At 43.6% G+C, this 14,645-nt stretch overlaps 1 protein-coding gene across 2 annotated transcripts in view; it reads right to left on the bottom strand.

The window, feature by feature from the left end:
* smurf1 (SMAD specific E3 ubiquitin protein ligase 1) overlaps nucleotides 1–5,518 on the bottom strand; it is a 38,628-nt gene extending 33,110 nt beyond the window's left edge. The window contains exon 1 of one of the 2 annotated variants that reach the window (XM_079872416.1): nucleotides 5,218–5,518. In XM_079872416.1, the coding sequence (XP_079728542.1) occupies nucleotides 5,218–5,272 (55 nt within the window). In that variant the 5' untranslated portion in view covers nucleotides 5,273–5,518. The remainder of the gene's footprint in view (nucleotides 1–5,217) is intronic. The other variant, XM_079872417.1, reaches the window with a different exon arrangement.
* Nucleotides 5,519–14,645: the final 9,127 nt, after the last annotated feature.

Here is a 14,645-nt window from a genome sequence, read left to right as displayed (position 1 = left end):
GAGCTTCCCGCTGTTCGCGCATAACTGGTTCTTTACTTGTTTTAAACAGCAGACGTAATATTAATCCGTCTCTGGTCATGATTTGGAGACAATGAGCATATTAACCGTTTTGCCGTGCTGCTTACATTTATCATGCAGTAAAAATGCCCCTGCCCGCGGCCATAACCAGTCGTCTGTGGATGAGAATCCAAAACAAGGACTGGTGGGACGTTGTCCTGCTTCACTCACAGACGCAGTGAAATGAGAATTTTAGAATGACGGGACACTTATTTATATGACACTTTATTCAACAGGAAGAACAGCTCGTTCCGCGCATCATACGTCATTACGCTATTTAACGTCATTGCACATGCGCAGTCCTTTCAGTTACGGTTTTCAATCCGATCAAGTGTTTACATTTTCTCTCGATCGGATTACAAAAGGAATAAACCACCCCTTTCAATCCGATCGAAATTTCATTCGGATCGAGCTCAAACGGATCGATTAAGGTGTTTACATGAAGGTTTTTTAGTCCGATTGAGCCGTCAATCCGATTATAAGAGTCCATGTAAACGCAGCTAGTGATAGCACTTCCGGTGTTTCTGTTTGTGTTTATTCTTTTAATTTCTTCTCACTGCAAAATGTACTGAAATTTCTGAAATGTTTGACATCTTGTAACATCAGAATTAGCTAGGCCTATTCTTTGTTTGGACAAATGATTGATGGAAAATTGTGACAAGAATCTGATAAACCTGAGTCTTTAGGCTTATTAGATACATATCAGATTTAGAACATATAAAAACAGCTGAATTATGTGCGTACAAAAAAAATCAGTTTTGGACCAGGGTTGAGAACCACTAGTTTAAAACAAGACTTAAAAAGATCTAGCATTTAATAATGAGTAATTGTTCAACTCTGTATTTAGATCGGCTTGAACAACACACCTGGGGTCTGGTTAAAAAAAATTGTAATTGTGTAAGCACCAACACATCCTTTCATCTATAGAGACTTTAAGAAACAGCTTTGCCAAATCACCTGGTAGCTTTACAGTTTTTGGAAGTATACAACAGAGTCTCACAAACACCACAAGTTAAACACAGCTGTTTTGCAGTAACAAGCAAACATTTTTTGAAGCCTGAATGCTCATGGCCTCAAAGTTTACTATCCCCATGTGTGTGAGTGTGTTTATAAGTAACAGCAGCAGTGAAAGAAGTTATAATAGAAGCAGAATACAAATCAAGGACCCTGTAATGTTTTGCATTTTTTACAGTTGCATTCAGACTGCCTTATTCATTAACACAACAATAAAAACCAAACAACCCAACTAATCCACAATCCCTTCAGGGTGAAACACAGTAGAAAACATGTGAAGTCAAGTACTTTCTCAGGGCATTATCAGCAAAGACCTTTCCAAGTAATGAGGAAACAACAATGAAAAAATAAGAAACTTGCATTTCTCCCTGATTACTCTGTAACCATGATGAAGGCAATAACTTCTGAGCGAGCCAAAAAAAACCAGCAAGAAGTGCATGCTTCAATGATGACAAATATTTACAGATTTCTGCCCCTCTTTTTACCCCTCTAATAAAATTTCTGAAGGCTACTCAACTCAATCTGACACCAGGTTCTTTAATTCAGACTATTCACTGTGACAAAACATGACATTAACAAATGTATGTTTTTATTGTTGTGGTCTAATAATTATTCACTTGTGTCAAAAAGTAGAAATACGTAATTAAAATGTGGTTCAATTACTGAACACATAACACAAAATATGTATTATTACTGAGCGTAAAAATCAACAAAAAAAAAACCCCTCCACTATCAGTCGATCGCTTAAAGAAGGTATCTCAGAAGCCACATCTCACTTCCTGTTGTGTGAAACATGAACCCAAAGAAAGACGGACATACTAATAGACTAAAAGAAGGAAAGTAACAAATAGAAAACTAGTGCAAAACTACAATTAACAGATGCAAAATTGACACACAATTAAAAAAGTAAGAGAACTTCAAAATTAAGTCAAATTCATTTTCCAGAATTTCCTGTAGGCCATTAAACATAACGCTATATATTTCAATGTATTGAAAAATGTGTCAGCGAGGAGGATTTAAAAAAAAAAAATTCCTCCTTTTCTTTTTTTCAAGGAACTTGATCTGATCACAACGACTTACTGTCTATGAGCCATTGCTGATAAAGTCACAAAAAACATATACTGACGTCAAAGCTTTCTAGACTATAGTGTGAAAGTGTTGATTGTCAACACTTGTCAGATGGCATAAAGCGATTACACTGCAAAACTACCAGGAATCTTTGTGTAAAAAAGGTGATGCAAGTTGACTAAAACATTTTTTTTAACCATTATTGACGAAAGATCACTTTTAAGGCTAGCACGTGGGGTACAAGAACCAGTTCTTTTGTCTATACTGAAATAATCTGACTCATGTACCATATCGCACTGAACCTCGTGAACCAAGAAGTGTCACTCTTATGTCGCACATAAGGCTCATGAGACTTCATTCAGTGTCGTTACTGATTGGTCGTGCATAAGCCTTTATGAAGTTAAACATGAGTTGTGTGTTAATATGTTACCACAATATTGTTTGTTTTTCTTTTCTTTTGTTTTTAGTATTCCAATATAGCCCGAAGTTGGGGCCAATATGGAAGGACTGCACCGATGTGCCACCAGTAAAGAGGCTGTGAATATTCATATTAAAAAATTGCACTAATTGCAAGAATAGCATGAAATGTATTCACCAATATCTGTTCCGCTGAAATCTGAAATGATCTCATTTGGCAACACAGTGTTAAATGGATAGGGGTTAAATGGATTGTAGTTGATCTGTGATCCGTACGGACCAGGCCCCACGGTTCGGCACGAATGTAATTCATGGATTAATTGCAAAGTTGAACTTTGTCATTTCCACATGTTTTTTTCTTGCCAATTTACACATTCAAGCGATTTTAAACCATCCCAGCACAAGAGAACTCTACAGTTCTCAAACAGCAAATTGATTTATCTTCTGCATGTTCTTGTGCTTGAATGGACACACACACAAAAAAAAATTAAATATACAAAAAGTACTAATGCAATTAATAAAGGGATAGTCCGCCCAAAAACAATAATGAAGAATTTTCATGTCGTTTCAAACTTTCTACATGTATGGCTTGAGTGGGAACCAAACTACACTGGAGCCCATTGACATTTCTCAAAATATCGTTTATGTTTCACAGATGAAGGAAAGACAAGGGTTGGAGCAACATGAATCAATGCAAGTACATGAACTATCCCTTTAAAGAAATCGTTGAAGAACTAGAATCATTCAAAGGAATAATTAAATTAATTACAATTCCCTGACTTCCTAAATGTTTAGTTAGCCTAGAAACAAGATGCAGTTCCTTCTCATTTACACAAACTAAATGATATCAATTTCTGTGAAACAACTGAAAACATACAAGCATTATTTTGCTTGGAATAAAACTGAAAAATAATGTTCTCTCACCCAAACGCCTAAAGGGAGCACTGCTGAATCGACTGATACTATCAGATAAAAATCTTGCAAGCTTTTTTTGGTTACCCAAATCCTCTGGACTTAAACGCCCTGCGAGACTAAACAGTGAAGCAGCCATTGAAGAGATTCAACACTCATTGTTTCATGAGACAGACATTCCTTGTCCAATTAGAATTCCTTTCATGGGCCCAGGGGGGAGAGCAGCACAGCTGGAGGCGCTGGGTTTGTCTGCGGCCCCAAAGCTATCCACCTCTGCTGTGGACATCTCTTCCACAAACAAACTCTCAAGTGGTCACAGAGGAGATGTTGTGAGACACAAACACATCTGCGTAAAATAAAGAGCAGCTCATTCAGAGCTATCTTGTTTGTGCGGGAACAATGTCTTTATATGGTGCCATCATCGCCTCCGTCAAAGTAGTTCATTGTATGTTTGATGTCAAAATAGTTCTGTCAGATAAAAATGGGGTCATGTGCGATGAAAAACCCCCCAAAACAAAACAAAAAAACTTTATGTCCAACTAAAATTCTAACTTTCTCACATTTAAATGACAACATGCAGATGTAATCCACTTGTTCTAGTGGCATCAACGGTCAACAGGAAAGACAGCAGTAACACTTCACAATTCCATTTAACATTAGTTAACTACATTAATTTAAATAAACTAACTACATTAAGAATACTTATAAACTAACATTAACCGATTGGAATTTGTTAAATAACATGAACAAATATTGATGAATAACACTGTAAACAAAAGTACTGCTCATTGTTAGGTAATGGTAGTAAGTTAATGCATAAACTAACCTCAACTAATAGGAGCATATTGTAAAGTGTGTCCAAAGATATAAAAAAGAAAAATATGAGTATCCTCTATCTTTGTCCCTGCTGAGTCTATAATGTGATACAAAGCACATAACCGTGTACTTCTGCAATCATACTAACCTTTCTATTCCACAGACACTTTAAAAGGCACTGATATGTCAACAGTAGATTTGGTTTACAGAGGCAATTGTAAATCCAATCCTTCAGGGCACTGTCACTATGTCTGTGATGATATCATAGAGATCAGTATGCATCAATCATATCCTGTTCATTTCCAAGCAAGAGTGATTTCAAAAGAGTAGGGGGAAAAAAATCCTTCCCAAGAAAACCCCATCAGTGACGGTATACAAGCCTAGAAAGATCAAGCACTGTAACCCTTTGTTAACTTGTTTCAGTGAGCAAATACAATAGGCAAGACACAACACAAAATATTAACGAACAGTCTGCCACACATCTTAATATCTAACGGAGACACAGCCATCCAGATGAGGGGAACCGAGAAAACAGCTGCCTATGCTTCCTTCATCCGGTATATACACTCAGCTGATTTATGACTAATCCAACCTAACAAACCATCCACGGGGAGCTGCTTTCGGCTGATAACGTTCACATAAGTGAAAATAAAGCATGTCCACGGACTATTGTGCTGTTTATAGAGATGTTGATGAAATAAAGAGCTGCTTATCGTCCTAGCATGCGTTTAGCATGAAGAGCCAGGCTGCTGCAACTCGCCCCAGCAGATTCGCTAGCAGGATAGTCGGTCGCTTAGCCTTCCACACACACACACACACACACACGAGCGACAAACACACAGCGATAATAACCTAGCTAGAAGTATGAAATGATCATTAACTCCGTAAAGATTACATTAAAAAGATAAAGGAGCTTATTTGGAGTCGTTTTACCTGTCAGTCGGATTTTGATGCTTGACCCGTTCCTTCGAGTCCCAGGATTCGACATCACTCCCACAAAATAACCAACGAACTTTCTCTCAGGATAAACCCAAGACGCTCGCTTCAAGCGGATATAAAAACGTATAAAAACGCGCTACGCTAATATGTGGGTTGTGCATGTGTTTCTAGGCGATAAAACGGTATTATTTCCGTCTGGCAAATCCCCTGTAGCTTTCAGACTTAACAACACAGGCTAACATTTTTTTGAGCTCAACGGCGTTCTGACATCACGTTAGTACAGCGGAACGTGCACGTACCCGCGCTTGGGCGTGCGCGCGCTCTTCCGTCTGGCGCTGGCAGTACATTGTGGGATGTAAAAGGATATTAGTCATGTGCGTTTTGATGTTGTCCAAAGCTAAATTACTTCATGAAAAAATGTACGTTGATGTCATTAAAAGTATTTAAAACATTTTTTTTTATTTTTTTTATATATTTTAATAGATAGATAGATAGATAGATAGATAGATAGATAGATAGATAGATAGATAGATAGATAGATGTTGTTGTCGCTTGTAATAAATAGGCTAACCAGATGATGATTTACATTGTATTTGCATGATTCCTATTGTCGCTTGATAGTTGTCATGTGGTAGAAGCAAATAAGGTTGGTCTGAGCAGTAGGGGTAAAGACTGGATTCAAGGACATTAGCAACTGGAAACAATAGAGCCATTTAATAGTGTTGTGCAGAAGAAAAGCCAATCCACACATAAACAGCAGGCTAATGAGGGAGGCAGGCCACACACTGGCCCTTTTCTATCCGTCACCACTTTAATGAGAAGAAAGGCATTGTGCTCTTGGCATTAGAATGAAATGTATTTGATCTGAAGACTCATTAAAATGGAAACAAATACTAATGCAATCAATCAGTTCTTTGTGTGATGCAATGTGCTTTAATGATGCACAATTCAAAAATGAACATGTTAAATAAATGGAAACATTCCAATGTATTGATCAATTCTTTAGGACGTCATGTAATTATGGCTTGACACTTTCAAGCTCATCTGCTCATGCAGATATATTGATCATAATATTGCTCATTTTGAAAATTCAATGCGACTATGGGCCAATTAAAAGTAATATATTGAAACTATATTAACAACTCTCTTAGAAAAGGTTCAATGGGTTAATATAGAACCAAAAAATGTATGATTCAATTTTAAAGAACCCTTAAAACTTAAATGATTGCATAATACTTACTTTCATGTTTTGGTTTATTTGAAATTTTACCCAGTAAAACATTATATGAAAAGTTATGACAACATATGTTTTACATTGCTTTAACTCATAAAAATAAGTTAAGCAATTTTCAACATATTAAGTTATACAAGATTCATTTTTTAGTCAGTTTGTCAGCGACTTTTTAAGTATAGGCCTAAGCGACTTTTTTTTTTACAGAGTAGTAAAGTACAAGGTGCTTAAGTCGTAATATTTTATTTTATATTTACATAAACTATTTTATAACATTACACAATATTTTATAAAATTAATTAATTAAAACTTAATCCATAAAATTATCCCATGATGGGAACCCCTAAAAGGTTATATATCTGACACAGAACCCTTTAAGGTTCAATAACTTTGAAGTAATAACGATAAAGTGTTTATATATTGTTTGCCCTTTTAACTTACATATTTGCTGCATCAAAGGGTTTCTCAATAATAATGTTATGACAGTTAATTAATTTGAGTAATTTTAGTCTAAATTCAAATTTCAGGGCTTATAATTAAATGCCAGACATGAGCTGAGAACAGCAACAGTCATCGAGGAAGTCTAACACCATTCACAACTACTTATGTGTGTGAGACTGTTTTAGAATGTGGTACATATGCTGGAAACTACCCAAATATGAAATATGAACAGATGGAGACACCCTTTTGGCCTGATTTTCTCAATCAATTGAGATGTTGATGTAGCTCACTTCTGCCATCTCTTGGTCGTAACATGTGATAAATGCAGGATTTGATTGTTTGCCAACTGAAACAGCCAGAGCCTCTGAAACTAAAAGAAAAAATCTACTAACTGACTGAACAATTGCTGAAGTAGAGAATTAATTGAATGAAAGTGTGTGAATGAATAAATTCACATGGGGTTCCCCCTCGGTAGAGATTGCAAGTGGGGTCTTAAAGAATATCTTTAAGAAATATGCTAATAAAAAGTATTAGAATATTACACATGTGTCGAGGGAGAATGTGTTGGGGTGGACATTGGAAAGCAGATTGGCTGCTGCTCTCTCTGTTGTCATGGTTGTGACCAATAATTAGCATTTGAGAGTCAAAAATACCTTTAGCATTTTCTGTCTATTTTATGCGAGTGGATAATATGTTCTGCAAATGAAAAATATATTATCATACAAAAATAGACCATAGTTAGATGAAAATTGGTTCGCCTTTCATTAAATGACTCTTTAATGCATTTTGCATTTACAGCTAGAAATGTTGCTTCAGTCCTCCAAAATTGTTAAATTATGTTCAAATGGTTCTGCTAATTGGTGGTTTTATAGGCCTATTTATAGGTGGATTGTATATTATTTATATACGTTAATATTAAAGGGGAATTATTGTAATATAAAAATATGAGAAATATGAAAAACTGTTAACCAAGCTTTACATTACTTCCAAGTCTTGAATGAGTGTTTGAAAGAGAGGGTCAAAAACAGGATAGAAAATAGTTCTAAATTAGGATGGTTTTTTTATATGTAAAAATCTTTGCTTACATTATAAGTGGACTTCAAAGAACATGATACTTTTTTTTTTTAAATGCAGTTCATGACCCATTTTAGAAGGCAAATTTAGCTATCTCAGAATATACAGCTGAGTTTGGATACCTAATTAATGTATGTTGCCAGGAACAGCTTCTGTGTATCCATGTTTTGTGTTAGCACTCTTGATGAACCCTTCATACATGCTTGCATACATATGTGTATGTGTAAGTGTTGTGAGTGGTGCATATTGAAAATAATCATCTTACAATTTTTTTTTTCCAACTCAGTTGGGCAACTTTTTTAATCAATAGAAAAATATAAATCTAGATTTCTAGATAGAATCTAGATTTAATCACTGGTAACCAAGTCATGAATGCAAATCTAAAAACAGTTAATTGATATATATTTCTAATATATATATATATACATATTGTGACGAGTCTCTCTGGGCATATCAGCGTCGCCCTGGCAACCAACGCACAACACCTGCACGTCCTCATCATGGGCTGATCGGTCACAGCTGCAGCCCGTCATTAAGCGGCTGTAAAAGCCGCCACTTCTCTCACTTCGACAGACAACCCGTCTCATGCTGAACGTGCTGATACTAATCCCTTGTTTCTCGTCTAAACAGAAGGCAGCGAGTGACCGACAGCCCGACCGAGCACGCCTGGACACCCACCTTCACGTGCACGAGGACTTCACAAGAGCACCAGCCACGAAGACAGCGTTCACCTCACTTCACCGTTTTCACCCCACTGTTGAAGTACTTTTCAATAAATCCACCCTCCGGGGCTACTTTTCACCGAGCGACCTTGTTGTGTGATTTCTCACCCGTGACATCTGGTGGAGAATGCGGGCAACTGCATGAGAAATCACACACAAGTGTTTGCAGTTCACCGCAGTAATATATATTTTTTTCTCTCTTTCTGTTCATCACCCCAGCACCGATCGGCGCTCTCTCTCTTCTGATGGAGATGGACGAACTACTGCACCGCCTCACCGAAGTTAGCATCCGTCAACAGCAGATAATGGAACATCTGGCCACTCGGCAGGGCAGAGCTGAAGAAGACATCGCTGCCCTCCATGCCCAGGCTGCCCAGCCGGTTCCACTACCTGACCCACGAATGCGAGCGACCCGGCTTTTGCCCAAAATGACGGCTCACGACGATGTTGAGGCATTCCTACAAGTATTTGAAACCACTGCTAACCGTGAGGGATGGCCCGTAGAAGACTGGGCTTCCGCGCTGGCACCCCTCCTCACTGGTGAAGCTCAACGAGCTTATTTTTCCCTTCCTCCCGCGATCACTGACGACTACAGAGAAGTGAAACGCGAGATCCTCGCCCGGCTGGGACTTTCCCCCATCTGTGCAGCGCAACAGTTTCACGAGTGGGATTTCAAAGTCCGGGTGCCAGCGCGAGCCCAGGCCGCTGATCTCGTCCGGTTGGCTCAACATTGGCTGCTGGACGGCGAACCCACCGCAGCTCAGATAGTGGAACGAGTGGTCGTCGATCGCCTCCTCCGCGCCCTGCCCCGGTCCCATCGTCAGGCGGTGGGTATGAGGAACCCGGCTACCGTCCTTGCTTTGGTAGAGGCGATCGAGCTGGCGGATGCTGTCCACCAACGGGAGGCTGGAGAGAGAGCGCCGCCGTTTCCCCGGAGGGTGGTCCAGGAGCGACGCACGCCGGAGGGCACCTCGCGCGCAGTTGGCAGACCGACAGTTCCGTCTCCGATGGACGAGCCAATGCCGACTGCTGAACCCACGACGCCACCACGGACCTGGCTGGCGGGCTGCATCGTCCATCAGCACGTTCCACCTGCGGCTCCAGAGGCGGACGTCAAGTTGAATGGCAAGCCCGTCCGGGCGCTTCTGGATTCGGGCAGCGCGGTCACCCTCGTCCAGGCTCATCTGTGCCCTCCTCACCCTGGCCAGAAAAGTTATCTACCGATCACGTGTGTGCATGGAGACACCCAACAAGTTCCAGCTCGCCGCGTGAATATCGCTACAACCCATGGCGCCTGGTCCGTTGAAGCTGGATTAGTGAAAAACTTACCAGTCCCACTACTGCTTGGAAGAGATTGGCCGGGGTTTGACCGCCTGCTCGCTGCCGCCGCTCAGCCCGCCAGCCCGGAACGGAACTGTCGCCGCCGTCGCCGGCCACAGGGACCCCGCCGCCGGCCGGCGCTGCTAGCTTCGGACAGCGGGAGAGATGGTGAGTCCCCCTCGTTAAATACTAACCTTTTCTATGATGTGTTCCAACAGGCCAGCGAGGGGGGCTCTTTTGCCAAAGACCAACGGGAGGACGATCGTCTGAAGCACTGTTGGAGTCAAGTTAGAGCCATCGATGGCGAAGACGTCCTCCCACGGCCCCATCCTCTCCCGCATTTTGTAGTCCGAAGCGGTCTGCTATACTGCGTCGCCCAGCGAAGGGGGGAGGAGAAGGAACTTCTAGTCGTCCCTCGGACGAAGACAGAAGCCATCCTCGAGTTAGCCCATTCACATCCGATGGCAGGCCACCTAGGAGCGGCTAACACCATCCAGCGGATCCGGGATCGTTTCCACTGGCCAGGCCTGGAGGCCGACGTGAAAGGTTTCTGCAAAGCCTGCCCGACCTGCCAGCGCACGGCTCCCAGGACTCCTCCCCCCAGCCCGCTGATTCCCTTACCCATCATTGAGGTGCCCTTCGAGCGGATCGGAATGGATTTGGTGGGGCCGTTGCCTAAGTCTGCCCGAGGACATGAACACATCCTCGTCATCGTGGATTACGCCACCCGGTATCCAGAAGCAGTCCCCCTGCGGAAAGCCACAGCGAAAGCCATCGCCCAGGAGCTGTTTCTGTTGGCCAGCCGGGTCGGCATCCCGACTGAAATCCTGTCTGACCAGGGAACACCGTTCATGTCCCGGCTAATGGCTGACCTCTGCAGGCTGCTGGGGGTGAAACAGTTGAGGACAACTGTCTATCACCCGCAGACCGACGGACTCGTGGAACGTTTTAACCAAACCCTGAAACAGATGCTCCGAAGAGTAGCCGCGGAGGACAAGCGGGACTGGGACCTGATGATTCCTTACGTCCTCTTCGGCATCCGCGAGGTTCCTCAAGCCTCAACTGGTTTCACCCCCTTCGAGCTCCTGTTCGGCCGCCAGCCTCGGGGCCTGCTGGATATCGCTCGGGAGGCCTGGGAGCAGCAGCCTGCCCCCCACCGCACGATCATCGAGCACGTAAAACAGATGAGGGAAAGGATAGACCGCGTCATGCCATTAGTCCGGGAGCACCTCAGCAAAGCACAGCAAGCCCAACAACGCCACTATAATCGGGCAGCCCAACCACGGGAATTCCAGCCGGGAGACAGGGTCATGGTCTTGGTCCCTACCTCCGCTTGTAAGTTCCTGGCATCGTGGCAAGGGCCGTACACCGTTCTGGAGAAGGTTGGACCAGTGACATACCGCGTACGCCAACCTGGAAGAAGACAAGCAGAACAGTTATATCACATCAACTTATTGAAGAAGTGGCAAGGGACCCGAGACCAACTCGCCGCCCTCAGTCTCACCGATCCCGTGGTTGTCGACATGGATCCCCACCTGTCGGCTGCCCAGAAGACCGAGCTGCAGCACCTGGTCAGACAGTTTTCGGATGTGTTCTCCTCTAGGCCCGGGCAGACTAACGTCATCCACCACGACATCAGGACACCCCCTGGAGTAATCGTCAGGCAACGGCCCTACCGAGTCCCAGAAGCTCGTCGGCAGGCTATTGAGGAAGAAATACAGGAAATGCTGAAGTTGGGGGTAATCGAACCATCTCGCAGCCCGTGGTCCAGCCCCATCGTGATGGTACCCAAGCCGGATGGCACCCTCCGCTTCTGCAATGATTTCCGCCGACTAAACGAAGTCTCCGAATTCGACGGCTATCCCATGCCTCGGGTCGACGAGCTGCTAGACCGCCTGGGAAGGGCCCGGTACATCACAACCCTGGACCTCACCAAGGGATACTGGCAGGTACCACTTACCTCTTCTGCTAAACCAAAGACTGCTTTTTCTACCCCTAGTGGCCATTGGCAGTACCGGACCCTTCCCTTTGGCCTTCATGGGGCACCAGCAACCTTCCAGCGCATGATGGACGTCATCCTGAGGCCCCACCAAGCGTATGCAGCCGCGTATTTGGATGACGTCGTGGTGCATTCCGAGGCATGGGATGAACATCTGGAACGTCTGCGGAGGGTGCTCTCGGAGCTCCGGCGGGCTGGACTAACCGCCAACCCCCGCAAATGCCACCTAGCACTGTCCGAGGCGAAGTACCTGGGATTCCAGGTCGGCCGAGGCCTCATTCGCCCCCAAGAGAAAAAAGTGGAGGCCATACGCACAGCTCCAAAACCACAAACAAAGTCCCAGGTACGAGCCTTTTTGGGGTTGGCGGGGTACTATCGCTGTTTTATCCCCAACTTCTCCTCTTTAGCCGCCCCCCTGACAGACCTGACCAGGAAGGGGCAGCCCGAGAAGATCTGTTGGACGACAGCCGCAGAGGAAGCCTTTGCCCAACTCAAGACGGCACTTACAGCATCTCCGGTACTCCGCGCCCCCGACTTCGGCTGCCCCTTCCTGCTGCAAACGGATGCTTCCGACACCGGACTGGGAGCCGTCCTGTCACAAATCCAGGAAGGTGAGGAACATCCCATTCTCTACATCAGCAGAAAGTTGTCCCAGGCAGAGAAGAACTACGCCGCCGTCGAGAAGGAGGCCCTGGCCATCAAGTGGGCAGTCCTGGAGCTGCGTTATTACCTCCTCGGCCGTAAGTTCACCCTGCTGACCGACCATGCCCCTCTACAGTGGATGGCCCGGGCTAAAGATACCAATGCCAGGGTGACCCGCTGGTTCCTCGCGCTCCAGGACTTCCACTTTGAAGTGCGACATCGGGCCGGGGCCGCCAACGCCAACGCCGATGGGCTCTCACGGATGTGGACAGCTTTTTCAGGTCTGTCAGGGGTCATTCCCCACCCACCCCTTATTTCACCCCTACTATCTCCTCTCGTTCCCAGGGCCAGAACGACGCTTAGGGGGGGGGAATGTGACGAGTCTCTCTGGGCATATCAGCGTCGCCCTGGCAACCAACGCACAACACCTGCACGTCCTCATCATGGGCTGATCGGTCACAGCTGCAGCCCGTCATTAAGCGGCTGTAAAAGCCGCCACTTCTCTCACTTCGACAGACAACCCGTCTCATGCTGAACGTGCTGATACTAATCCCTTGTTTCTCGTCTAAACAGAAGGCAGCGAGTGACCGACAGCCCGACCGAGCACGCCTGGACACCCACCTTCACGTGCACGAGGACTTCACAAGAGCACCAGCCACGAAGACAGCGTTCACCTCACTTCACCGTTTTCACCCCACTGTTGAAGTACTTTTCAATAAATCCACCCTCCGGGGCTACTTTTCACCGAGCGACCTTGTTGTGTGATTTCTCACCCGTGACAATATTTACAAATGATTGAATCATGAGGGTAAGAAAAATAAACTTAGCACATTTTAAGGATGCTAAGATATTTGGACTAGAAAATAATTTTTTATTTTTTTAGGTGTTAAGAATTCTGCATTTTCTTCATCCAACTATGCGTGGTCTCAAAAATGAATGAAATTAGATTAATATTAATTAATAAATACCAACCGTGAAACCAGCTCTAAAACAGCCATCGTGTGTTAGAAATAATACCACGGCTCTGTGCTGAGAACAGTGATGAGCTTTAAAATATCACATATTCCTAGTGAAGAAATTGGTGCCGGCAAGACCGGGAACACCAAAAAGGTTATGCAGTTCTTGGCAGCAACTGGAGGAAAACCAGCTTCAGATTTCAAGGCAAGCAAATGGTTTTGATGTCCTCTGTGGAACATCACACCCTGTTCTATAGGCCAAGAGTTTAGACTGAATGTCCTCTATTCTGTCCTGTCCTGGAAGCCAATGCTAAAACCACCAGGAACAACAACTCTTTTCCATCATGTCCTGAAACAACATGCAAAGATTGCAAGTGCATTAAAGCAGTTTCTACTTAAGGCAGTTCTTCTGAATCACAATGTCATATTTATTCTAGGAGAAATGTATGTGAATCCACTGGCTTAGTGAAAACTTTGAGAGCTATGAGTTGACTGATTATTGTCATACACTAATTTAGCAACTCAAAGCTGCAGTATGACGATCACCTGGGCAAATCTGGCAACTTCCTGAAGCCAAAAGGAAAAAAAACGAATATGTTGTTGCTAGATTGTCAAAGAAAAAATAAGGTCCCATGTTGATTACACATCCCAGGTGGGAGACAGCATTGCAGGATTGCTATACAAAAACAAAGATCCACTGAATGAAACAGTGGTGGGCCTGTTGCAGTCATCCTTGCCTTTTGGCTCAGCCCTTCAAAGCAGAGGAAGCTGGGCAAAAAAAAAAAAAAAAAAAGAAAAAAAACCCAGCTCTTCCTTCGAGACTGCTTTCTATAGGAACTAGTGTCCTATACAAGTATAACAATATGCATGAACATTCCCCCAAAACATTTTCTTTGGCTCTCCCAACAGGAGAGGTGAATAAACCGATGACAACACTGCAGTATGCCAAATGAACAATAAGACCATTTACATTTATTAATCTTTTTTTTTTGTGCATTTTATTTATATTTATTCATTATTTCTATCACAGTTACTTT

This window comes from Squalius cephalus (genome assembly GCF_949319135.1).
Source record: "Squalius cephalus genome assembly, chromosome: 1".
Classification (NCBI taxonomy): domain Eukaryota; kingdom Metazoa; phylum Chordata; class Actinopteri; order Cypriniformes; family Leuciscidae; genus Squalius; species Squalius cephalus.
Note: the sequence above shows the minus strand (reverse complement) of the source record. Positions and strands in the feature narration are given on the sequence as shown.